Here is a 26,425-nt window from a genome sequence, read left to right as displayed (position 1 = left end):
CGGGCGGGCGAGCGAGCGACGCGCCTTGAGCCTCGCGGGCCGCCATCCCGGAAGTGGGAGGTAGAGACTTTGCAGTCCTCCCGGATTCCGGGTGCGGGTTCTTAGGACCTGTCTGAGGTGTGTCTTGACCTCCTGCAGGGACCGGGAGACTTGCGTCGCCTCACCGGGAAGAGCGAGCGTCTCCCGTGAGCTCTTGCGGCGCAGGGACGTCTGCTCTGGCTGGCTGGCGACCTTAGTTTCCGTGATGATCTGATACTTCGGTGGCTTACCATGGCCCAGCGGGCACTGTGGCTCATACGTCACGAACCGGGAACTCCACTCGGTGGCACCGTCAGATTCTCCAGGTAATTGCAAGTCTGGGTCCTCAGGCATGATGGGGCCCAGGATGGATCAGGTAGCAGTTTTTGTGGTGCATTGAATCCCAGATCTGCCAGGAACAGCTCGCTGAGTGCCACTGGGCAAGTTAAGCTTTGTACGCTAACCTTATCTGACATTGTTGTAAGAAGTGAGTTGCTTGGCCCATGTTGCTACATGCGTTCTAATACTACTATTATTGTATCTTTTTGTCGTTGTTGTTGTCGTGAGGCAAAAATACCCCTAGCTATCCTGGAACTCGCTGTGCAGACCAGACTGGCCTCGAATTTACAGAGATCTGTCTGTCCCTGCCTCTTGAGTATTGGAATTAAAGGTGTGGGCCACCATACCCGACAGTATTATTGTATCTTAAAATGAATTCCATCTGTGCAAGATTGGTACAGAAATGATGAAGGAAAAAATACTTACTGAGCACTAAACATGTTTCAGATTTTTCAACTTTCAGTGGCAAAATTATTTCAGAACATTTTAATTCATGCTTACAGAATCTCCTTGTTGAGCGATACTGTTGTTTTCGTCTTATCAGTATACGCGATTGTTAGAAATCATTATCGTTTGCAGTTTTTAGTGGTTGAACAAAATAGAAGGAACTATGAAAAATTAAATTACACTCACTTTTTTCCTGGGTGGCATAAGTGATCCGGTCCCGTTTTAAGACTTTGCCATATCTTACCAAAATAATTCTATGGAGAGGACTATATAGTAACTTAAAGTATGGAAGGCAATCATGCACTCTTCTATGATTTAGATATTTTTGTTTCTTCTTTTCAGAACTGATTATTCAGTTCATTTCACCATTTATTGATTGGAAGTTGTGTGTGTGTGTGTGTGTGTGTGTGTGTGTGTGTGTGTGTTTAGTTTTTGCAGTTCTTTATACTAGACATTAACCCCTTTATGAAGTATAGCTGGCTAAGTGTTTTTCCACAATCTGTAGGCTCTCTCTCCATTTTGCTTGTAGTTTTGTTTTGCAGAAAGGTTTTCATTTCATGTGATCCCATTTGTCATTCTTTGAGTTGTTTTCTGTTCTTGGCAGTATTTCTGAGAAGCCTCTGACTGAGTAGCTTTGTATTCTTGGAAAGCAGCTCCATACACTAGAACTTCCTGCATGATAGAAAGGGGTGGATTGTAAGTGTGTTAATGTTAGAAACCAGTAAGCACGTGTGGGTGATGTGACTGAGCAACTCAGTTACTAGGTTTTTTTTGTTGTTGTTTTGAGACAGAGTCTCACTGTGTAGCACTGGCTGACCTAGAACTCACTATGTAGACCAGGCTAGCCACAAACTCATAGGTGTCCTCCTGCTTCTGCTTCCTGAGTGCTGAGATTAAAGGCATGCAACCACCATGCCTGACCTCAGCTGTTAGTTTTGCTTACATTTAAATAGCACATGTACCTAGCGTCTACCATATTTGACACTGCAGATCTGGATATTTGATCTGTAGGAATATATGGATTCCTTCACTCACATTCCTTAGTGATAGATTCAAGCTGCCTCTCCCATTCAGAACAGTGCTACAGTAGACATCCTCAAACAGGGCTTTAGGACATGTCTATACAGATTTTGACAAAATATTGACAAGCAGCTTCCCTGAATGCTAACACATTCATTAGGAATTAGTAAATTTCTGTACTTAACCGACTCTTATTCTGATTTTTACCAACAAAGGAGGTCTAATTTCTATTTGTATATTTTTCTGTAACATTATTTGTTAGTCTCTTGAGTTTCCTTTTCTGTGAATTACCTTTACCTTCCATAGATACCATTTTATCCATTCTGTATAGTTTTATCTGTTACATTTAAGCCTTTAGTCCAGTTGTACAGCTTTGGATATGGTGTTGAGTGGGAATACACTTTTTCTTTATACTATTTGACAGTTTTCCTAACATCATCATGTAAGCCCTATATCTTTTCTTCATTGACTCAATATTGATGTTTGCTTCATATAAACACTGGTCTATCGCTCTTCTATTACTTTGTCCTTTTTGTGCCAATGTTCTGATTTTATGTGTATACACTTGTATCTTAGCATTGTAATTGAAGTAAGACTTTCGTTAATTGAAAAAGTAAGTCCTTTGAAGAAGTCATGTAGGGCAGAAGAGATGCTTGATATTTATGAACATGCTCTGCTCTTCCAGAGGACCAGAGTTTACTTCCCAAAACCCACGTGAGGCAGCTCACCAGCCACCACAAACTCTAGCCCCAAATGGATCCAACATCCTCTTCTGGACTCCAAAACCATCTGCACTCAAATGCACATACCCACCCCTCTCTATATATATAACTGAAAAATGACAAAAATAAATATTTTAAAAGGTCATATTAGTTTTCAGAATTATATACTTTAGAAGACACATTCAGATACATTTAGGTGAGTTACACTACATCTCCGTGGAGGTAGCAAAATGGGGGGGGGGTTGTCTCACAGGATTCATCTATGTGTCTCCTTAATTCTGTATTATTGAATAAATTGCTAGTTTTGTGAAGTTCTCCATTTTCAGATTCTGACCACTTGGAGCTGATGTTAAGGCTAATATATGTGAATTAACATATATTCCTTAACCTTTTCTGGGAAGATGTAAAGAAATGTGTAATAACTCTGGATTTAAAGGACAATAACAGACCAAAGGAATCTATTCAAATTGAGATTGGCAAACCAGTGTGTTTGTTGGGGTTACTTAAGGGAGCATGGGTGACTCACAAGAACACACACCAGCCAAAGTCACCTGAGTCAGTTGTTTACTGTTGTGTGGTAGTAGTTGGTGTTTGGGGGAGAGGAGGCCTTGACAGGTTCCTGGGTTATCATAGCTACTCTACCTCAACCCGGAGGAAATAGCCACACCACTGCATATTCTCTACATCCATGCCAAAGAGTAGTGGCTATCATTTATAATACAAGAGGGCGGATGATCTTAATACAACAATCTTGATTTATAGTATCAGCTTAAGTGCACCTCTGATTGGTATCACACCCATAGCTGTAGGGACACTTAAGGCTTGAATCCTGTCTTGAGACTGATGTCTTTCTATCCATTTAGCAGGGGCACATGAATCTACTGATATTTTAATTATCATCTGCTGTACCATGGCCTGGCCAGGCTTCTGGTCCTGTGGCCCTGGCTTGCCATAGCTGCAATATGTAGGTTTAATTTAAGTCTCTACCATCCTATTTATCAATAAGACTCAGGAGTCAAAGACTGGGGTGAAAACCTGCTAGTTCAGAGATGCCAAGTAGCAACTAGCTGACCTTGCTTTTAGGCTGGAGATACTGCAAGAGACACGTCTTGTCCCAGAACTAAGAAAGCTCAAACTCTAGTCCCTGCCCTTTCCTTCATGTGCATCTTCTCTATCCAAGTTGCTGGCTTCTCTATGGCCAATTCTGGTCACTGGCTCCACCCCCTGATTCAAGGTATAACTTTATTGGGCAGTCTCAGGAGTGTCAGAGTGTGATCAAACTATCCCACAACATGAAACAAAACCTAGATTACTTAGAAATGACAGATTAAGTAATCCTACAAAATTTGAAACATATTGAGACATTGTTTAAGTTCCCAGATTAGTTTATTTTCTTTATTGTCAACTATGAGAGTATGACAAGTTACTAATGGTATACTAACTGATTTTTCCCCTTTTCAATCAGAAAAATATATAAGAATCTAAGTGAAGGTCCACTAATTAGTAGATCATTTTAATGCATTATTTTTATTATCAAACGTTACCATCTTATTAGAGAAAAATATTGGTTTTGTTTTTTGGTTTTTTTTTTTTTTGTTGTTTTGTTTTTTTGGTTTTTAGAGACAGGATTTCTGTGTAGCTTTGCGACTTTCCTGGAACTCGCTTTGTAGACCAGGCTGGCCTCGAACTCACAGAGATCTGCCTGCCTCTGCCTCCCAAGTGCTGGGATTAAAGGCGTGTACCACCACTGCCCGTCGAGAAAAATATCGTTATGAAAATTATTTTTAGAAGTCTTAGTAGTTCCTATCCATTTGCTAGGTTTTTATTTGTTTGGTTTTGATGCTGGAGATTGAACCTAGTGTTCCATGCATGCGAAGATATTCTCTTCCACTGACATATACCCCTTGACCTATCATTTATTTTATAAATAAGAAAATGGACTTAGGAGAATATATTAGTCAGGGTTCTCTAGAGGAACAGAACTGATAGAATGAACGTGTGTGTGTGTGTGTGTGTGTGTGTGTGTGTGTGTGTGTGTGTGTGTCCATATATGTTTATTGAAGTAGGTAACAGCCTGTGGTCCAGCTAGTCCAACAATGGCTGTCTACCAATAGAAAGTCCAAGAGTCCAGTGGTTGTTCAGTCCATGAGGTTGGATACCTCAGCTGGTCTTCCATATACACTAGAATCCACAAGAAGTAGGCTTGAATGCCAGTAAAGGAATGGACTTCTCAGCAAGATTGAAGGGAAGCATGCAAAGAGAACAAGCTTCCTTCTTCCATGATCTTAATATAGACTGCCAGCCAAAGATGTGGCTCAGATTAAAGGTGGATCTTCCCACGTCAAAGATCTAGGTTAGAGGTGGATCTCCCCACTTTAAATGATTTAATTAAGAAGAAAAAATCCCAAGCCGGGCGGTGGTGGCGCACGCCTTTAATCCCAGCACTCGGGAGGCAGAGCCAGGCGGATCTCTGTGAGTTCGAGGCCAGCCTGGTCTCCAAAGCGAGATCCAGGAAAGGCGCAAAGCTACACAGAGAAACCCTGTCTCGAAAAACCAAAAAAAAAAAAAAAAAAAGAAAAAATCCCTTACAGGTGTACCCAGACACATAGGTTTTTAATTAATTCCAGATATAGTCAAGTTGACAACCAAGAAGAACCATCACAGAGAGTTTGCTTATTTACTCAAAAAAATGAGTAGCTAATAGATAGCTTTATGCTGGACCTAAAAGTAGAAAGAAAAGGAATAATGAAAATATATATTTGTTGAAAGTCAAAAACTGTGTTTAGGAGCTAGTGACTCAGTCCTTAGCCCTGGAGGGAGGTGTAGATGTGATTAATGGATTCTTATAAATGACCAAAAGTGTCTTGTAGCAGGAATCTTAAAAGTTCTTATTAATAAAATCAAACCTGAGGCCAGTTATTGGGGTGAATACTAGAAGATCAGAGAATCAGAACAAGCCACAGCTAACCTCACCTGGCCAACTTCTCAGCTGATCTTGTTTCCTCAGACTGGAAGCTTCTGTGTCCTCATCCAAATGGATCTCAGCTAAACTGTGCTGCTCAAAACCTAAAAGCTTAACCAGCCAAATGCTTCTAGTTTCTGGTCCTCACACCTTATATACCTTTCTGCTTTCTACCACCACTCCCTGGGATTAAAGGCTGCTTTCTGGGATTAAAGGTGTGAGTCACCATGCTTGGCTGTATCCTTGAACGGATGGGTTTCTGCCTCTGGAATGCTAGAATTAAAGGCGTGTGCTACCACTGCCTATCCTCTATGTTTAATATTGTGGCTATTCTGTCTCTGACCCCAGATAAGTTTATTAGGGTGCACAATATTTTGGGGAACACAATACCACCACAGTGTCTAAGCATCTTCTATTTTGTGATGGGGGCAGATAGATTAGTAAATTTACATTCTACCCAGAGCACATAAACTGTAAAGGATTAATTTGATTTTCCTCTTTTTATTATCTCTAAATATCTTCCAGGGCCATAGAGATAAGTCATTATTACTGAAATGATCTTTCATATTTTTACAAGGGTTGGTAAGAACATTCAGGACATCTGTTATTCATTATGTAAATTAGTATCATTGCAATAAATGAATCTAAAAGTTTAGAGCATTAAATATAACTACTTCTTTGTGATTAATCTAAGGTGGAATTTAAAAAAAAAAAAAAACTTATTATAGATACCTAAGAGAAAAAAGGGTTTATTTTGGCTCAAAGTTTAAGGGTGCAGTCCATCAGGTTGGAGAAGTCATGGTCCAGGACCTTGAGGCAGCTGGTCACATTGCATCTATAGTCAGGAAGCAGAGAGCAATGAATTCTACTTCCCCACTCTCTTTCTCTATTTCAGTCAATTCAGGACCCCAACCCATGGAATGAGGTCACCCGTGTTCAGGGTGGGACTTCCGACACCAGCCTAATCTAGAACGTCCCACAGACGTACCCAGAGATCTGTTTCCATGCAGACTAAATTGTTTTTCTGTTGGCTTAGTGGCTGTACCTGAATCTACTGATATTTTAACTACTGTCTGCACCCTGCCATGCCGCAGTCAGCATCCTGCCACTCAGATGGCAGGATTTCTAGCTCCGCGGTCACCAGCTCAGACGCAGCCTCCAAGTGTAGGATTTAACTAAGTCTCTATTGTTCTAGTTACCAATGAAGCCTCAGGAGTCAGATATTGGGGTGAAAACCTGCTAGATCAGAAAAGCCAAGAAGCAACCAGCTGACCTTCCTTTTTGACTGGAGACCCAGCAAGAGAAACATCTCTTCACTCTCAAACCAAAAAGACCCTGAATCTCTAAGTCCCTCCCTACTCCTTCCTGTGTGTCTCTCTATCTGTATTTCAAATATCCCATAACACTAAATCCCACCAAGTTGACAGTCAGATTAACTATGACGTCTACCAAGAGGAAATCTGAGTGGCTGAAAAACAAAGGTTTTAAATTAGAAATATGTACTCTACCTATTTAAAAACCTAATTAAATTGAGTCAGTTATTTTCAGTAGTATGTGGTACATTTTACCATTTGAGATAACAAACTAAATATGAAGCATTTGTTCCAGGCATAAGTCAGAAGGTTTAATGGTTTAGGGTTTTTTCCTTTGGTAGTGTATGTTATTTATTTGTTGCTTTATGTTTTATAGTTGTGACTGTTTGCCTTCTGTTTTAAAGCTTTTTAATTCTCTCATTGATTTTACTTGGAGAATCATTTGTAATGTTTCTGTTTCCCTAATACAGACGATATCCTACTGTTGAAAAGAGAGCCAAAATCTTGAATGGACAGAGTTATGTTCCTGTACCTGAAGATGGTCCCTTTCTTAAGGCATTACTCTTTCAACTTAGATTATTGGATGATGATAAAGACTTCGTGGAGAGGCGTGATAGCTGTTCATACATCAATAAATCATCTATCTATGGACTTTTAGTAGGAGGTGAAGAACTCTGGCCAGTCATTGCTTTTCTGAGGAATGATATGATATATGCAAGTGTTCCACTAGTTGAACAAGCTCTGTCCCCTCGCCCATCTTTAATTAGTATTAGTGGAATTTCACAAGGCTTGGAACTGCTTTTTGGGATACAGGATTTTCTTTACTCAAGTCAGAAAAATGACACTGACGTAAACACAAAATTGAGTCAATTGCCTGACTTGCTTCTGCAGGCTTGTCCATTGGGTACTTTATTGGATGCTAACTTGCAGAATTCATTGACTAGTATTAATTGCTCATCTGTGACTCAGCCACAAAAACAGCCAGCATGGAGAGTTGGAGCATACAAAGGAAAACCACAGATCTCTATTTCTATCAGTGAAAAAGTAAAATGCATGCAGTATGGTAAACAGGATATAGCAGACACATGGCAAGTTGTTGGAACGGTCGCTTGCAAGGTGAGGTTTTCTCCAGGATTTGTTTTGTCATAGCATTTAACACTGAAGAACAGTAAAATTTACAGTTGTATTTTACATTTTTTTAAATGATATGCTTGTTATCCTTAGCAGCAGGCATGAAATTTTATGTTATCTTTCTGTATCTTTTACAAATTATTTACTTAATGACTATTATATAATGAATTATACCATTGCTCTAAAGTAGACATTATCTTCATAGTTTCTATGGGTCAGAATTTAGGAGCAGCTTAGCTGGGAACCTCCAGTATAGAATCTCATGAGCCTATAGTCGAGATGTTGGTTGGAGCTGTTATCATCCGAAGACCTGAGTAGGGCTCGAATATCTGCTTGCAACATGACTTACTCACATGACTGTCAAGTCAGGACTGTCTGATGGAAGGAGGCCTCTGTTCCACTCCACATGACTTCTCCACTGGCTGCTTAAGTATTCTTACAACTTGGTAACTGGCTTCTTTCAGATCAAATAGTGTATGTTTGTATGTATGTGAAAGAGAAAGACTCAAAGCTATTGTTTTTACTACTTATTCTGAAAAGCCACATGGCATCGTTTCTACTACATTCTGTTTCTTAGCTGCAAAGCCAATCACTCAGTCTAGTCACACTGAAGAGATATGGGATCAGGTCCACCACTGGGAAAGAGCAGTTGGGGGAGAACTTAGGAATACACTTAACATCATCTCACTTCCATTTCCCTAGTAGATGAAGTTGACAGGTCCTCTGACTTTACATCAAATAACAAGAGGTCTTGTTTTATTTAAATAACTCAATAGTCAATTTATCTGTCTTAAAGTTAGAAAATGGGGAAAACAGTGGAAACGTCGATAGAGATAACAATGATTAATGTCAGGATGAATAATGATCAAAGTCCTCCAATTAAACACTTCATGTATGTATTAGTATTCTCAAATATCTTTTTTAGTCCTTTATTTTGTATACTTTGTAAATTTAATGTTTAGTTACTATATATAAATTCTATGAATATAGTAAATTTTAAGAACAGAATTAGACAGGGAAATTGACTCTTCTAATTAAAGTAACCTAAAAGTTTTGCCTATGCTAAAAATTTCTGTCATGCTCAAAATTGCATTCCAATTATTCATCCTATGAGGACCTCTATTTTAAGAGGCTTGACAGTCATGGACTGTGTCATTCATCACTCTTAAAGTAGTCGAGTCTTTTCCTCATAAGTTCAGTGTGATAAAAATTAGAAAGGTCACTATGTTTTCATCCTGGATGTTATATATATGTGATTAACATGATGTGTACATTTCTCTGTTCATTGATAAGTTGACCCCACTTTCTTGTTTATGAGAAGTGTGAGCTGATGCCTTAGTGCTGGTTCACATGACCATAGTGGAAATCTTTGTTAGTTACAGGAGGAGGGGCTGGTGATATGGCTCAGCCAGTAACAGCACATATCCCCAAGCCAAACAATCTGAGTTCCATTCTGAAGTCTCACATGGTAAGAGAACTGACTCCCACAAGTTGTCCTCTGACCTCCACACGTGTGCTGTAGCGTACATGTTTATACACGTATATATACACACATACGTGCTCATATACACTAAAATCAATGTAATTGTCTAAGAAATGTTCTAAAGTGAGGAGGGGTGGTGGAGTACACCTCAACCTAATACTAAATGTTTCTTTGAGGTTGTCCTTTACCTCTTAATGTGCTGTGTCCTTACAAAGTCACATAATTTCGTAAATCTTTTATCATTTTAAAGGAAGATAACCTTTTTCTGCTTTTATAGTTCCTAGTTCTGAGGTCCAGATTCATATATGCTAAACTTTTAATAAAGAGTTTAAAGATTCCTTCTAGACTGGCAGTTCTCATCCTGTACTTACGGTATTTTAAGTGATTAGGTAGTGGGTAGCTTATTGAAGGTTTCCATGGTGCTGCAGTGCCTTTGATCCCATTGTGAATGATACACTGCTGGGATGTTTTACACATAAAGGATGTTTTAAGTTTTAATACTATTTACTATTAAATATCTGCATTTATTATCTCAATAAATAGCAAAAAACAAAACTGTTTATTCTTACTAATATACAAATGCAATATAGTACATGTTTTTACATTCTCTATTAAGAAGAGTTGTCATTTTAACTTTCAAATTTGAGATTTGATTGATATTCTTGTAATTGTCACAAAGAAGGACAAAAAGACACTTCTAAGCTACTGATTGTACCCCAGCACAGTTCAGAATGCCTGCCTTCTGTTGAAGTACTTAAATCTGAATCAGATACACTAATGAATTCATATGTGTTAGATGGTAAATCAAACATTACAAAGTGAGATGGCCTAGTGGTTAAGAGCACTTGCTGCTCTTGCAGAGGACCTGCATTTGGTTCCCAGCACCCACAGGGCAGCTCACAACTCTCTAATTCCAGTTCCTGGTGGTCTGACACCACTTCTCACCTCTGTGGATTCTTGCTTGCATGTGATGCACATACATACACTCAGGCAAACACACAAACCATAAAACTAAACAGACTCTTAAAACCTTCCAAAGTGAAAGATTTTATATTAATATTGAGGAAGAGATAAGATTCAAAATTAGAAAAGGGGTATAAAATGGAAACATTTTTAGGATCTCTTGTGGATAGCAGTGGATATATGAAGAAGCACAGAACAGCTCTTGCTTTGAAAGAATTTAAAGTTGCAGGAGGGAAACAAATAGAAGCACAAATGACATGGTGATAAGTAGTCACAGCGTGGTACAGACTGTGTATAGCATCTAGACCTAAGCATTTGCCTGCTGAGCCCTACCATTAAACGCCTTCTGTGTCTAATCAAACAATGCCACTGAACTCTTATGGTTCATTTGGCTAAGGGGATCCAGGACTTCACCAAGTAAAGGAGGGAGAGATGGCTCAGCAAATAAGAGTGCTTACTGCTTATGCAGAAAACCTATGTTTGGTTCTCAGCACCCACACCGAGCAGCTCACCACTAACTGCTTGTAACTCCAGCTCCAGGGGATCCATTGTATTCTGGTCGGCTTCCACAGACACTGTACTCATTACACATACCCACACACATATTCACACACATGTACATAATTAAAAATAAAATAAGAAGTAAATGTCAAGTTAGAATGAAGGTACAGAGGAAGACCTTGAGTACACCCCTCTCCCTACACCCACATTTATACACACAAGTAAGGTTTGTTGGTGTAGATTTATGAAATAAAGACATTAAGACTTCTCAAGTACCAGAGGAGCTGGGGAATAAATCTTTTCTTTTGATTACAGAAACAAAACCCTTAAGACTTTATTCTTAAAGTCTTGGTAGAGGAGTTCACAGAGAAGTCTGGGAACTGCCATTTCAGTCTGTTGAACCTCAAAGCAAGAATTTAAGGAGAGGGCTGTGAAAGTACTCCATCTGGCCCGGCTAGCCACAACATAGGAGTTCATGGACAGATCTATGGAGCTATCTTATCTTCCTCCCAATGAAATCCCCCGTAGTTACCCTACCATTGGCACACTAACCCAGTCACCTAGGGAAGAAGACCCTGTGTCTCCATGCAAAAGGAGACCCTCAGTAAGACTGTACAGTGTTAGACTTACACAATCACAAAATGAGCTAGGCATGAACAGTGCAAGGCTTTCTTTCAAACCTTTAATTTTGTGTGTGTGGGTTATGAGTGTGGGTGCACATGTCGTAGCGCCCATGTGAAGGTCAGAGGACAACTTGGGAGAATTGGTTCTCTCCTATCAGGTGGGTCCTGGGGATTAAACTCAAGACTGTCAAGCTTCGCTGCAGATGCCCTTACCCAGACAGTGATCACACCAGACTAAGTGAAATGCTATGTAGGGAGAAAACACACCTGCAAGGGACTCGCAGGTGTTAAGGTGCACATGGAAATACAAGACAGTATGGTTTATTCAGAAAACAAAATGCAGAATTTCTATATATTTGCAACATAAATCAAGGGGTAGAAGATTAGAGTTAGATGGGAACCAAACAATGAAAGGCTTAAAAGTATATGAAATGAAAGAAGAACCATTGAAATGTCTGAATCTGGATTCAATGTAACAAAAGTTGAATTCACATTCAACTTTTTACATTCTGGATTCAATGTAACAAAAGTCACATTCATCAGTGTGACTGGTGCTGTCACCCTTTCATACAGTTGTTGCTGTGGTGACCACCCAACTAACTGTAAAGTTATTTTCATTACTACTGCATCACTAATTTTGCTACTGTTATGAATATAATGTAAATATCTGATATGTGACTCCTGTAAAACAGTTGTTCAACCCCCAGGGGGGGTTTTACCCACAGGTTGAGAACCGCTAGAGTTAAGCAAGTCAGATAACAGCTGTAACATTGTGAGGGCCTGGTTGCAAAGGCGCCTGAGGGAAACCCGTGGGTTTGAACTAGCTTTTATAGGGCCTTAAAGGTGAGCCAGGGGAACTGTGAAGCCTCTGACCACTGGCTTGGCTAACTGTATCAAACTGTTCATCAGAAAACAGAACAAAGAGAATGATAATTCCTAAAGAGAAAAGTTCAATTTCCTGAAATGACTTGAATTCAGAAAAGCCTCAGGCAAGCTGCACTGATGTAAGCGCCTGGTAATACTCGTTTCTGCTTTCATTACAGTGTGATTTGGAAGGAATCATGCCAAATGTTACCATCAGCTTGAACCTCCCCACCAATGGCTCTCCACTTCAAGATATTATCGTCCACCCTTGTGTGACTTCTCTTGATTCTGCCATTCTGACTTCCAGTAGCATTGATACAATGGATGATTCTGCGTTTAGTGGGCCTTATAAATTCCCATTCACTCCACCTTTAGAGTCATTCAACTTATGCCACTACACTTCTCAGGTACTCATGGCTTTAAACAGGAAACAACTCTTAATTCCAGGAAATCTTAGCTAAATAAACATGTAATAAGAGCCGTAGTTATCTGTGCTCATGGCGGGAGTGTTGTGTGTTGGACACTGTCCTAGGCACTTGGTGTGTCTTTTTCTAGGAATTTCAACACATCTTAAGGTCGATGTTATTATCTCCATTTTATAGATGGTGAAAGTCTTAGGGAGGTTAAATGACTTGAACAAATCTTCTGGCCAATAAGTGGCACAGCCTGGGTTTGAACCCAAGTCTTCCAAATTCCCAGAGGCTGGTGTGTTTTCCACTATAACGTGTCGCTTGTCTCTTGTCCTAATTATCAGCCAATTAGATTAGAAAATCCTGTTCAAGCCAGACTGACTAGAAGTAATTTATTTTGGTAAGAATTCAACAGGAATTCTTATTATCATTCAAGAGAAGAAATAGATGTAGGCTACCTGAGAATTCGAACCAGACTTAAGGTCATTCTACACTGACTGCCTCATCCCCAGTGCTCCCTGTCTTTGGGTTTCTCTGTGTGCAGTGCTCTTACAGCTCTAGGACCTACATGTGAGAGCCTCCCTGTGTGCACCAATAAGATGATTAGCTCACATCATTGTAAAATTTCCTCTTCAGTCAGTCATTAATGACCCGTTAAGCTATTGCTGAGCTAGGAGCAGGAAAGGAGAAACAATTGCAGTCACAGGATAGGAAATGAACATTTGAAACTGTGAGCGGAACAGTTAGCAGGATGCATAAAGGATGACCTGGGCTGCAGGTGTGAGAACACAGAAGAGCAAGAGTAGGAACAAGTATGGACTGTAAGGTACCTTTTGTCTCTGTTCAGAGAGGTGGAAGAATGCCCTCAGGATGAATGTAGATACACCATTGCTGTTGTGAAAGCATTGGAGAACAGCCCTCCAGCTATTAAAGCCATACCTGTGTATAATAATTATAAAGTATAGCTCTTTTTTCCCTGTCAGCATTTATATCTTAGACTCATCAACATGAGAATTATATTAAGAGCTGTGTCTGGTTTCAGGTCCCTGTCCCACCAATACTGGGTTCTTATCACGTGAAAGAAGAAGAAGTACAACTAAAAATAACAGTTAATTTAAAACTTCATGAAAGTGTAAAAAATAATTTTGAAATCTGTGAAGCTCATATACCTTTTTACAACAGGTAGGGTGAATAATATGACATCATGGTTGTTGTCCTCTCTACTATATTCCTACTGCCCCACAATAAAGTGTCTTCATTTTCCATATTTTTAAAATCTAAATAATTTTATATTCAAATGAATACTGATTCTGAGCTAAAATGTGGTTGCGAAAAGAATCTATTTAACTTTAAATGGTGCCTCATTTTTTTCCACTTAAGCTTGCAAATAAATTTCAAGCTTAAATCTGTAACTTCCTCAAGGACCATTGTGCCACTGGCTTTATTGGTACAGTTTCTCTGAAGTCTACATATAAATCAGTCTTAACCATCAGCAATCTGGTGAATTAGTCAATTAGAGCATAGATCAGTTCTACTTTGAAAATGTATTCTGCAGTGAAGCACTTTACAAAGTGTACTTAATTAGTAAAACATAATTTTAATACTGTTCCAACGCATGTAATATAATCTATGTGATTTTTATAATTGTTTTTATAATGCTAATGTATATATATAGCTACTGTAAATGTTTATGTGATGTCTGCTGTTTTCTAAAATCTGTATTCATTATTCATTCTCTTCTGCAGTAGGAATACAGATCTGCTTTTGTGATATAAAAAACAAACAAGATTTGGCTCATCGCTTTAAAACTTATATCTGAGGTTTTTTTTCTACTTTCTTTTTCCTTTTTTTTTTTTAAAGAGGTCCAATTACCCATTTGGAATACAAAGTTAGTTTTGGCCAACTTGAGGTATTTCGAGAAAAAAGCTTATTGGTCTGGATTATTGGTGAGCAAGATTTTTTTATTGATTTTTTTTTTCTCATTTGCTGTGGAATCTTCTGTTTTAGAATAATTGATTTGTACATTTGCGTTTTAGGGCAGAAGTTCCCCAAATCAATGGAAATTAGTCTTTCTGGAACTGTAACTTTTGGAGTCAAGGGCCATAACAAGCAGCCATTTGATCATATTTGCATTGGAAATACAGCATACGTAAAGGTAAATATATGAAACATTGCATTAGAACCCCTTAACTTAGTTCTAAACTACATATATATTTGAGTTTTAGTATTTTCTAACAAAAAAAAACAATTCTGTGCTTTTTGTGTAGCTAAGTTCCTTTTTAAAAACATTTATTGGGGGGTGCTCTGTGTTTCTTTTATTTTTTTTTTTTAAGACAGGATCTGTGCCTTAGCCCAAACTGGTCTCCATATCCCTATGTAACACTAGCTGACTTCAAGCTATGAGCCTCCTGCCTCAGCCTCTCCTAGATGCTTGGCTTACAATCATGAATCTCCACACATGGCCAGTAGTCGTCATTTTTCTGTTTCAGTAAGTACTCAAATTGTAAGGGAAGTAGTTAAGAATAACCTAAACACTCCACTTTAAACTACCCAACTCCTAGTTATCAAATTAGATTTGTGTTCAAAAATAAGATGCAGCCCTTGATCTCTAGAGTGTTTTCAGTAGTGTGGATTAGTGACTGATCAGTATTAACTGTTGTGGAATATTATTTTAAGGTGTGTTATAGTTGTTTATATTGCGGAACATTTGTTTAATGATGCAAAGATGTGTTGCATTCTTTTATGTTGCATTTGTTTAACTCTGTAAAGCTGTGTCACTTTGCCTGCCAAAGCACCTGATTGGTCTAATAAAGAGCTGAATGGCCAATAGCAAGGCAGGAGAAAGAATAGGCGGGGCTGACAGGCAGAGAGAATAAATAGGAGAAATCTAGGGAAGAAAAGAAGGAGGAACAAGAAAAGGAGAAGTAGTGGAGGACACCAGGGACCAGCCACACAGTCAATCACAGAGCAGGAAGAAAAAAAAAAGATATATAGAATAAATAAAGGTGAAAGCCCAGAGGCAAAACATAGTTAAAGAGAAACAGGATTATTTAAGTTAGAAAAGCTGGCTAGAAACAAGCCAAGGCTGGGCATTCATAAGTAAGAATAAGTCTCCATGTTTTTATTTGGGAGCTGGGTGGCAGGCTTCCAAAGAGTTTAAAAAAAAAAAACTATGACTAACGGTTTTTGGTGTCTCAGAGAAAACATGAGTCCTTCTGGCCAAAGCAAATTCTGAGGACAAGATAAACATGAAAGTTAATTAATGTCTTCATCTGAAAAATGGGCTAAGGACCAGCAAGATGGCCCCGTAGGTCAAAGCATTCACCTAAGATCAGTCCCTGGAACTCAGGGTGGAAAGAACCAGCTCTCAAACATTGACCTCTGGCCTCTACATCCACACATGGCATGTATGTGCCTGTGCTTACACACAACTCAGCACGCATAATGTACATGCTTGCATAAACATAATATGTTTTAAAGTGACTTAGAGAGTGAAAAGAGGTAAACAGTTTCAGAAGCTGGTGCTTAGAATGTAAGTTCTACACAGGAAGGACAAGTTATTTAGGCTGGAATATAGAGGACGTGCATCTCCTATTCCTTTGGTAGATGTTTTAACTTTTCAAAATGGTTCATTTATGAGTGTTAATCTGCAATGGATTCAAGGCAAGTGCATGATGTCAGAGACTGTATGGTCTTATTTCTTTCTTGTTTCATATTCAACATCTAGTCCAGCACCTAGTACTTAAATATTTGCTTAATATATATGTTTATGTGTACCTGGTAATAGCAGCATTTCTTAATAAGTGTACAACAGATAGATAAAGCCCTAAAATTTGATTCACATGGGAGATCCACCATATATAAGGATTTAGGAGTACCCATTGAAAAGAAAAACTTGATGCAAGGAAATGAATACGATCATATAAACGAAAGAAAATAAAGAAAGATTCAGAAGAATCAATAAGGAAAATTGAAGGAATAACCACAGAGTTTACAGGAAAAGAGAATGCTATTGGTGAAGTCAAAGATGAAAGATAAATATCTATGAAAGCAACAGTAGTGAGATTGGGGTTCACTGCTAAGAATTCATTTTTTCTGGGCAAGCTTTGACTTTGCCTACTATCTTGTTTGAAAGCTTTTTATTTAAATTCCTGATTTTTTTTTTCAGAAAAAAATATGGAATGTTACTACATTGTGTGCCCACCAAGGGTAGTTTTTAGAATTTTCTACTTATTTCTTTCCCTTAATCAGTTCTAGTCTGATCCAAAGCATATAATAAATATGGAAATGGACCTTGTCTACATAACTTCCAGCACTGCGAATTGTAACACTGATGCAAACACAAGCTCTTTGCTTTCAAACTCAGTGAATTGCTGTAAGAAAGAGATTGTTACAATCTCAGAGTTATTATACGCACATGCACAAACACAGAATGGGAGAAATTTGCAGAGAAGAGAGGAGAAAAAAGTATACGGCTTGGGATATAACCCAGAGATGGAGGGCTTGCCAGGAATGTGCAAGGCCCTTGGTTTAGTGTAGGTAGGGGTGTTGAAAAGAGCAGGATCTTGCTAAATGAGGTGTTTACCAGCACAGATTAGAACCACAGCAAACAGAGACTAGAAAGGTACTAGTGCCTCATTACAGCACAGTGCAGTGCTGGTGTTCACAGTGATAACCCTACATCACCAATGGAATCCAAGAGCTGTGGGTTACATTTTAGAAAGGTTTTCCAGATGAGGGAAGGGTTAACTTGTTAACAGTTCTGTAAAAGTTAGATTTTGGTTATCAAAAAAAATTAAGTAGAGCAGGCCGTTTCCCCAAGCATGAGATAAACTGATACTTCTTCCTGTCGTGATTGCATTTATATGCTTTATTAAAAAGCATATACATTCCTACATATGAAAGAGTGTGATTGGGGCTAGAGAGCTGGCTCAGGGATTAAGAGCACTTGCTGCTGCTGCTCTTCCAGAGACTCAGATTCAATTCCCAGCACCCATGTGATGGCTCACCGGCTTCTGTAACTCCGGTTGCAGGGGATCCAGTGCCCTCTTCTGGCCTTCATCAGATACAGACATGCACGCAGGCAAAACGCCTATACACAGAAAAATTAATTAATTAAAAAAAGATTGTCACCTGAATTTATCACAAATAGCCTGCTAGGGAGAAAAGACTGTATGATCTATCAGACAGTGCAGCAGAAAAAGCGGTTCTGAGTTCAGATGCACGCTCGGCTGCTGCGTCCTGAGCACTCACTACTTCACTGTGTGCCCAGGCTTCACAGTAGTGGAGTGGTTGTACGAGTTAAGCACTCACAAAGAAATGGAACTAGTACAAAGGGGTGTGCACACATTTATTGTGTGTCTTCACAACTGTACTTTAGTATTGGGGTCTAGTTTGTGAACTGTCAGGTGACGCTCTAAAAACTGTGAAGGGGAAAACGTGATGAAGATCCTTAGCCAATCACCTCCTCAGTTGACTTTCTCTCATTTCCCTAGCTTCATTTCAGGATCTCAGATTATACACTCACTGGATGTTATGCAGATCAGCATTCGGTTCAAGTTTTTGCATCAGGAAAACCAAAAATAAGTGCATGTAAGTTGTACAGGTTCAAACTAAACAGAATTAAAATGGTACTATGTTGTCACTACCTAAAGCAAAATTAAAATGTAATGAAACTTGGAGATTGGAAAATAATCCCATTTTTTAAAAATGTCTGTGACTCGGTCCATTCCCACATAACCCTTTGTGAGCTTTATGTTGCCCTCTGACCTCTGTTCAAATACAGTCTGGATGAGTAGGACCCAGTTGGGCGTTAGTATATAGTATATATGGATTTGCTTTGCTCTGGTTATATTAAACTCTTGTCTATTTCCAATGACTGTAACTTTCAAAAAACTAGTGAACGTCTTAAAGTTTTAGTGTCCTCATTTATAAAGGAGAAGAAATAGGGGACTGTTTAGCGCTCTAAAGGTGGTGGGACATGGGAGAGGAGCCTAAAAACAAGGTGGACTAAAGCCTCAGGCAATAGCCAGCTTTATTCAGAGCATCAGACAATTTATACTCGGAGGGTTAAGAGAAGTCACATGAGTAAAGTGTCCAATCACAAGGACAAGCCACATGTGGTAGACAGGCCACACTTTGGCAAAACATATTTTTTCATAGTGGTATATAAACGATAACAATAACCAGTTGTAATGAATAATCAAAATCAACTCATGCCTATCCACTACACCTGGGAGTGACATGAGAGCACATTCCAAGAACAATACATCTTTTTGAAGAAACTGAGGTCACAAGACTTTTGTCTTGTTTTCTTGGAGTTTTCTCACAAGCACTCAAAATTCCCCTCACACAACTCCATTCTTGGACCAGCCAGATGGCTCTGTGGATAAAGACATTTGTTGTTCAGTCTGATAGCCTGAGTTCTATCCATGGGACCCACACAATGGAAGAAGGGAGCTGACTCCTAAAAGTTGTCCTGTGACACTCATATGCATACACACACACACACACACACACACACACACACACACACACACACACAAAACAACACACATGCTAGATTCCTTTTAATGTAATAAAGTTAATAAAGTAGAAATGACAATATTATATACCTTGTGATTTATAAGAATAGATTATATTTATTCAGCACTTAGCTTAACATAAGATTTAATCAGTAATAAATTGCTTATCATTTTAAAATTTAAATTATTTTTAGTAAATACCATAGCCAGTAAACATTTTTTTTTTTTTTGGTTTTTCGAGACAGGGTTTCTCTGTGTAGCTTTGCGCCTTTCCTGGGACTCACTTGGTAGCCCAGGCTGGCCTCGAACTCACAGAGATCCTCCTGGCTCTGCCTCCCAAGTGCTGGGATTAAAGGCGTGCGCCACCACCGCCCGGCTCAGTAAACATTATTTAGCACCTTCTCTGTTCTACCAATGGCAAGCAATAGAAAGATGATTTCCTGCCACATAGTTTTTACATGAATATATCAGGATGTGAAAAACAAAACTTAAAATTATTTAATTCAAATCAAATACACAGGTGGCATAGAAGAGTAGATAGAATGAAGTAAGTAGCTAGGTAAAGGTAGGGGGTAAGGAAAATGTCAGATTATGTATCTAGATTGGAATAATCCAATTTATAAAAGTTCTCGTATTTTGGTACATTTGTTTGTTGGTTGGTTTGGGCAGAGCTTGAGCAGCTGCAACTCAAGGCCTCATGTATGCCTGGCAAGTGTCCGGTCACTGAGCTATACCCCTAGCCTCAGACTTATATTTCTAGAACTAAGGATTAAGGTCCCTAAACATTGGAAGGCTAGGACCGGACTGTACCTGAATGCTTCAGAAGAACTGGGAACCTCCGAACTACAGAATCTAGGCAATCTCAGAGAAGCCCGTGTTTTGACCTCTGTGTTGGCCCTGTGTTTTGCCCTCTAGCAGTCCTGCTGTTTTTAGATGACTTGATGAAGGCATGTTCAGAGTGTATATGTTCTTTTATGAAAGTGTAATATTAAACCATCATCACTGTGTCTAAATACAGATGAGTATTTTTGATCTGTGAGAAATGTTATTTTTTTTGATAATAACTAAAATATGTTTAAGTATTTTATTAATATTAACTAAACATTTTAGAAAGTATAATAAAGAATAGAAAGTTTCTATAATATACCTTTTTTTAATACATCAGTAACATACCTAATTATTTATTTATTCATTTATTGAGATAAGGTCTCAACTGTATAGCCCAGAATGGCCTCCAATTCACTGTCTTCTTGCCTCAGACTCCCAAGTACTGGGATTATAGGTGCATGCTACCATGCACAGCTTCTACTTGTCTTTTATATAAAGAATATTGAATGAAAGAGTCTATTTCAAATGAATCATTGTACCTATCCTTTTATGCCTTCAAACTTTCATTTTGCCTCATGCTGAGTATACAACTTGATTCTGCAAATAGTTTAGTGAAAATATTCATTTTAATAGCAGCATTTTTCACCAACTATGTGCCAGATATAATTTCTGTGTGTTTTATGCACATTCACTCATTAAGCCTCACAGCACCTTCTGTGTTGGTATCCCTGTTTTATGGGTGGGGGCACTGATGGAACTGAGACGAGGTGAGAATCATATAGCTAGCCAATGACATGCCTGAGATTCAACGTGGGCAGCTGGCTACTGGAGCCTGTCCTTTTAACCGTGTGCTGTGCTGCCTCCCAATATTACTAAAGTAGAAAAAGGAAAGGTAATGCATTGTGTTCATTTGAAGGGCATGAAGAAAAGTAGAAAAAGTTGAATTATATATATTCAGTGATACATATAGTAATAAAAATGTGTATGTTTCCAAGTAGCATCATTTTATCAGTTTAATAGCTTATGAAACTTTGGTTCAAAGAGGTTACCATTTGTCCAGAGGGGCAAAACTGTTAAAACCCAATGCTTAAATTGGAGCCAAACCTTAAGAAACCAGGAAAGCAGTCTCCTGAGAGTATTGTGAGAGAGTTGGGTGATGATTTGTGTCTCCAACTCTTTGATTGAAGTAATGAATACTTCAACTAGAATTTGGGACTTGGTAGAGATCATAAAAGGAAAGCCAAGAAGAAAGTAATGGTTTATTAGAAAATCAATTTGAGATGTAGGGGAAATAAACATTTGGTATAAATAAGAGGTTCATATAAGTTCCAGTATGGTTTGCCCAAATATTTATGAGCTCATTTTAATGAGATATAAGTAGGAATAAAGCTTCAATAGAGTAAAATAAATATTAATACTTCAAAGTTATTACCATGACATGACTGTACTACACAAATTCAAAATGGATAGCTTTGTTCTCTTACTGGATTTTTGCTAAAATTAAGCATTTTTATCATTAATTTCTTTTCTTTTTCCTTTTGTAGACCGGAAACTAATTTCTTCTGACTATTACATCTGGAATTCTAAAGCACCTGCTCCAGTAACATATGCGTCATTGTTACCATGATTTTCTCATATTCAAATGGGATTTAGATGATGGTAACATTCTGTAGTAAAATCATAGTATTTTTGTTTCTTACATGTATTCATATCACCCGTGACTGAAAAATCACTGATTTCTTTATCCAAACCTTCATATCTGTCAGTTTTAGTCTGATACAATGTGAAAAAATATTTTCAAGGCTAATGTCTCCATTTTTTTTTAATTTTTTTTATTTATTTTTTATTTTTTTTATTTTTAAGATTTTAAAGTCTCCATTTTTTGTTACCCGCTGTCTTCATGCCAGTATGACTCAGAACACATAAAAGTAGTGATTCATTTTGAATTACAATCAGTCTTGGGTCTCCATGACATATGTTCTTTCCTGTCCCTGTGGCAGGCCTCCAGACTCAGTCCCAGCCACAACAGGGCCAATTGTGGCATCCTGTGGGGCAGACTGCGCTAGTCTCAGAACCCCTTCCTTCAGTAAGAGCTCAGCCTTCTCCTGGTGCAGTCTCAGGCAGCTGTCCTGTGGTTTGTAGTTGATTTACAAGGAAATTATGTGCTTATCCAAACCTCAGTACAAACAGCATGCTTTTACAGAATACCCATGATCTGGTTAAAATAATCATAAATTCTTTCTTTCAAAGCAGCCAGTGGAGATAATGTTCAAATAGTAACCCACTCTTCATCACCTCTCTCCTCCTGGCCAATAAAAAGCCCTGCATAATTCTATTTGATGTTCTAGAGCTACTTTCTTTCTGAGACTGAGTCTCGTGGAGCCCAGACTGCCTGGGACTCACTGTGTAGCTGAGGATGACCTTGAGCTCCCACTCAAGTGCTGGGATTACAGTGGTGTATCACCATGTCCAATTTATGCCCTTCTAGGGATCCAACTCAGCTTCATGCGTGCCAGGCAAGCACCCTACCAACTGAGTTATGACGCTAACCCCTCTCAGGCTCCTTTAACTGACTTAATCTGCAAGAATGACGTGTGTCTGAGATGCCAGTCGACCTAAGAAGGCTGCAGTAACTTCAGAAGAGGAGCATAGTCATCTATGATTGTTTAGCGTCCTGGGACAAGGTTTTAAAAATAATTTTCGGTATTATACTCTTTGTTTGTTTGTTTTTTTTCATTAAAATCTGTTAATGAATGAACTCAGGTAAATACTCAAAAGCCTTTTCATGAGTAAAAAGTATCATTTATACTTATTTAATGTAGCATTTTTTTCTTTATCTGTCCCTGTCATTTCTTTTTACCATCTTCTTGATTCCTTCCAAACTACCTAGCCATGCTCTTTATCCTCTACCCATTTCTCCTATTACACATATCCTGCTTCAGAGCAGTATGCTCTCGTCAAGTTGGACTTCAAGCAACCATTAAAAAAACTCTAAAGATCCTGAGAACTTAGCTGACACCAGCTGAAGCCTGACAGAAAATAGGACTTGCAGAGTGATCTCTAATTAGATTGATCCTGGCTTCTGTTTCGTTTTTGTCTTTTTTAAAATGAGTCTTCTTAAAAAAAAAAAAAAAAAAAAAAAAAAAAAAAAAAAAAAAAAAAAGGGCTTAGAAAAAGCTGCTGATTCTTTGGAGGAGAGTTACAATCATTGCAGGGAAAGTGTGTGTAAACTTAGGACTCAAAATCACTTTTTTAATTAGGGTCGGTCCTCATTATACACCCTCATTGCCTGCAAAGCATTATCATAGCACCAAGTTCTGCTTTCACAGTCATCCTAAGTAAGGAGAAGGGAGTAACTGCCTGACAAGGACAGTGACTTGCTGTCCTGACTGACCCAAAGGGAGTCAGCAGTAGAAATTCTTTTGTGAGAAGAAAACATTGTCCCATAATGGTTTTTTCTCACTCCTCAACTCAAAGCTTAACATTTTACTTCAATTTATTAGTGAAGCCTTTTGGAAATTTTGATTGTACAAATACTTAGCAAATTATACTAAGGTAGACAAGACACATTCATCTAGTGAGTAGGGAAAGATTCAGTATATAATCCTTGAGGCAAACTCTCTTCATAAACAAATTAGAAAAACCAGTGACCTCTAATTTGACATTTCTAGAAACCTGGGGAAAATCTAGGGGTTCCTAGAAAAGCGTGGCGTGATGGGGAACCAAGGCCATCTGTTGCCATTCCGTTCTGACACAACACTAGGAGCTAAGAGCCAGCCCACATTTCATCCCATTGAGATCAGCTGGGCACACTGATGCTTTTGATTTTGTCTAGAAACCTGTCACTTCAGGATAATTTCTGAAGACAAAGCTTGTTCCCAGTTTGGTAGGTGACCTGTTTAATGTTTTCCCTGTGTCTGGGAACTCCTTAGTGTAATTAGCGACCTTTGAACTCCACAACTAATCCTGAGCTATTTTGTATTCCTTACTCATCTTTAAGGCTGGACCTTTCTTTTCTTCCGAGTCCACTGCCACAATTAAAGAAGAAACAGCTGCATTTCAAAGGGATTCCGATTCCAGAAGCTTAATCGTGATTGACATGTTCTTATTCTAAGCTATAAGACACTCTCAGAGTCCTTTCTTTGGTTAAAACTTCAATCATTTTCTAAAAAATTATCTCACTATGGATTTTATTCATTTTCTTTGATAGCTATTCTTTTCATTTTTTTAACTTGAAAGGTGCTTTGCATTTGCAGTGAATATGAGCATCGACTTCCAGTGACAGATTTGGATGGTGTCAGACCTGCTCTAGATACAATATTGCTAAATTCCCTTTTAGTGCCAAAATGTGATTATGAAACCTGATATCTATGCTGTAATTATTCTTACTCAACCCAAAGGGTTAAAGAAAGTTTTAAATATCTGAGAATGAACTCTAGAAAAGATGGGTCATGATTTGGGTGAAACCTGTTCTCCATTTTTTTTTTTTTTTACTAAGCAATACTGTAAAGCCCACAATGTAGTAGTTAAACAGTGGGGATGTTTTGTACTGTTAAATAATTGAGCCTGTCAACTTAAAAGTAAATAGGCTTGTTGGGAATCTCAAGAGTCTTTAAATTTTATTTAAACATTAGCCTATCTCAAAATCTTTTTCTTTTCATGCCATCTTAGTATTTCTACTGTTACAATATTGTGGTCTTGATTTCATGTGCTATGTTTAGCAGCAGACATTTTGCACATAGTATCCATTGCTGATTTTTTTTTTTCTGTTATTGTTGTTAACAATATTTAAAAACCTTTAACAGGCCTTCAGATTCCTCCACTGCCCCGGGAGGTAGATAGGTGGACTTCCTCTGCGGGGATTGCTGCCCTAGTAGAGGAGTTGTTTCTAAGACAAAGGTCAAAAAAAGGATGTTAATAAACAGTCCTCAGGTTTAAGGGACTTTTTAGGATTACATCTTAAATTCCAACAAATCAGATTTAGGAGTTGCTGAAAGTGAAATTGATCCATCCCTCATCCAAACTTTGCAATACTTTCCTGTTCTGACATCATTTAGATAGTTAGCTGTATTATCAGATTAAAAACCATTGTACCCGGCTGCTGAAAGGAGAAGGAGGCAAAAAGCTAAACATGGGATGAATTCTGAACCTTTTAACCTGGCTGAAGTATGTTGGTTGCTGTTATGCAAATACCTTCAATCCTCTGCTAAGTTCCGTGGAAATAATTTTCTTGAATGACAGGTTGATTCAGCAAGGATTCAGTCGGTGATTAATCCCCCTTTGATCTGGGGTATTCACTTAACTACCAGTTACCTCGTTCTGACAAAGTGCAACTGAGATTAGGGAGATCACTAGAACACTACCAGCCCGTGCGTTTATTCTCTATAACCTTTTAAAGCAAGGGCCAAGAATGCAATTTATTCTCAGTTTTTGAAGATGCAAAGTCCTGCCTGCTAAGTTAGAAAGTCAATTGAATACCAAATGAAGTTTATTTCTTACATAAGAGAACAAACATTTCTTTTTTTGCTCTGCCTATCAATGATATTAGGAATCATAGGCTTTGAAGAGAGAGAAAAACAAAGGCTACATTCCAAGTACAGCTTCTTGTTTTGTGTCGTGTGCTAGAGTGCATGCTTACTGCCCCCTGATAACCCAAGAATCAAAGGAATGGCTACAGTTATGCTGAAAAACACTTGTGTTTCATGTGTCTTTGAATCCAGCCACCCCCGGACCACTAGAAAAAACTCAGTGTAGTACAGAAATCCAGCGAGGGAGACACGCAGCACACAATCTTGTTAGCTTTTATTTTCATGAGGAAGTAGATAGAACCTTGTATTCTCATTAAAATAATAACTGCATTCATTTCCCCATAACTGGTGTCATTGCCAAAGTACGTGAAAAGTCATTCCCTTAAGTGTTTTCTGCCTTTTGCTTTATCTTTTCTTCCATATATTTAGACTTTGAAATATCTGTGCAGTTTTAAGAAAAAAAATTCAGATGTATTTCATGCTGTTTTTCAAAGAATTCGTTTTTAAAAACTATTATCAGTGTTAGTATTTATTTTTCAAGATGTCAAATTAAAGATTTATTCCTTTAGTATACTTCATGTCCTATAAATACATAGGTACATAATATACATACCATTATTTGTAACAAAATTTGTTTTTAATTTTTTATCAATGATTAACTTTATAAATAAGGCAAAACATTCTTATAAATGTTATGTAGTTGCTCTTTTCCTAGTAGCAGTCTACAATAAAAGTTACTGTTTAAATCA

The 26,425-nt window shown here is 38.2% G+C and overlaps 1 protein-coding gene across 2 annotated transcripts; it reads left to right on the top strand.

Moving 5' to 3' along the window:
- Positions 1-67: 67 nt before the first annotated feature.
- Positions 68-26,425, top strand: Ap5m1 (adaptor related protein complex 5 subunit mu 1). 2 transcript variants are annotated; one of them, XM_052733397.1, is made up of 9 exons: positions 68-344; positions 7,292-7,937; positions 12,566-12,793; positions 13,839-13,978; positions 14,657-14,742; positions 14,833-14,951; positions 18,292-18,388; positions 21,693-21,807; positions 22,637-26,425. In XM_052733397.1, exons 1-8 carry the CDS (start codon positions 271-273, stop codon positions 21,773-21,775), a joined length of 1,473 nt encoding a protein of 490 aa, XP_052589357.1. In that variant the 5' UTR covers positions 68-270; the 3' UTR covers positions 21,776-21,807; positions 22,637-26,425. The 2 variants fall into 2 exon arrangements, with proteins under 2 accessions (XP_052589357.1, XP_052589356.1); XM_052733396.1 differs by having other exon boundaries at positions 21,693-26,425.

Source organism: Peromyscus californicus, unplaced genomic scaffold (genome assembly GCF_007827085.1).
Source record: "Peromyscus californicus insignis strain IS unplaced genomic scaffold, ASM782708v3 Scaffold_12__1_contigs__length_115047231, whole genome shotgun sequence".
NCBI classification, from domain to species: Eukaryota; Metazoa; Chordata; class Mammalia; order Rodentia; family Cricetidae; genus Peromyscus; species Peromyscus californicus.
This window is presented reverse-complemented; position numbering and strand designations above follow the sequence as displayed.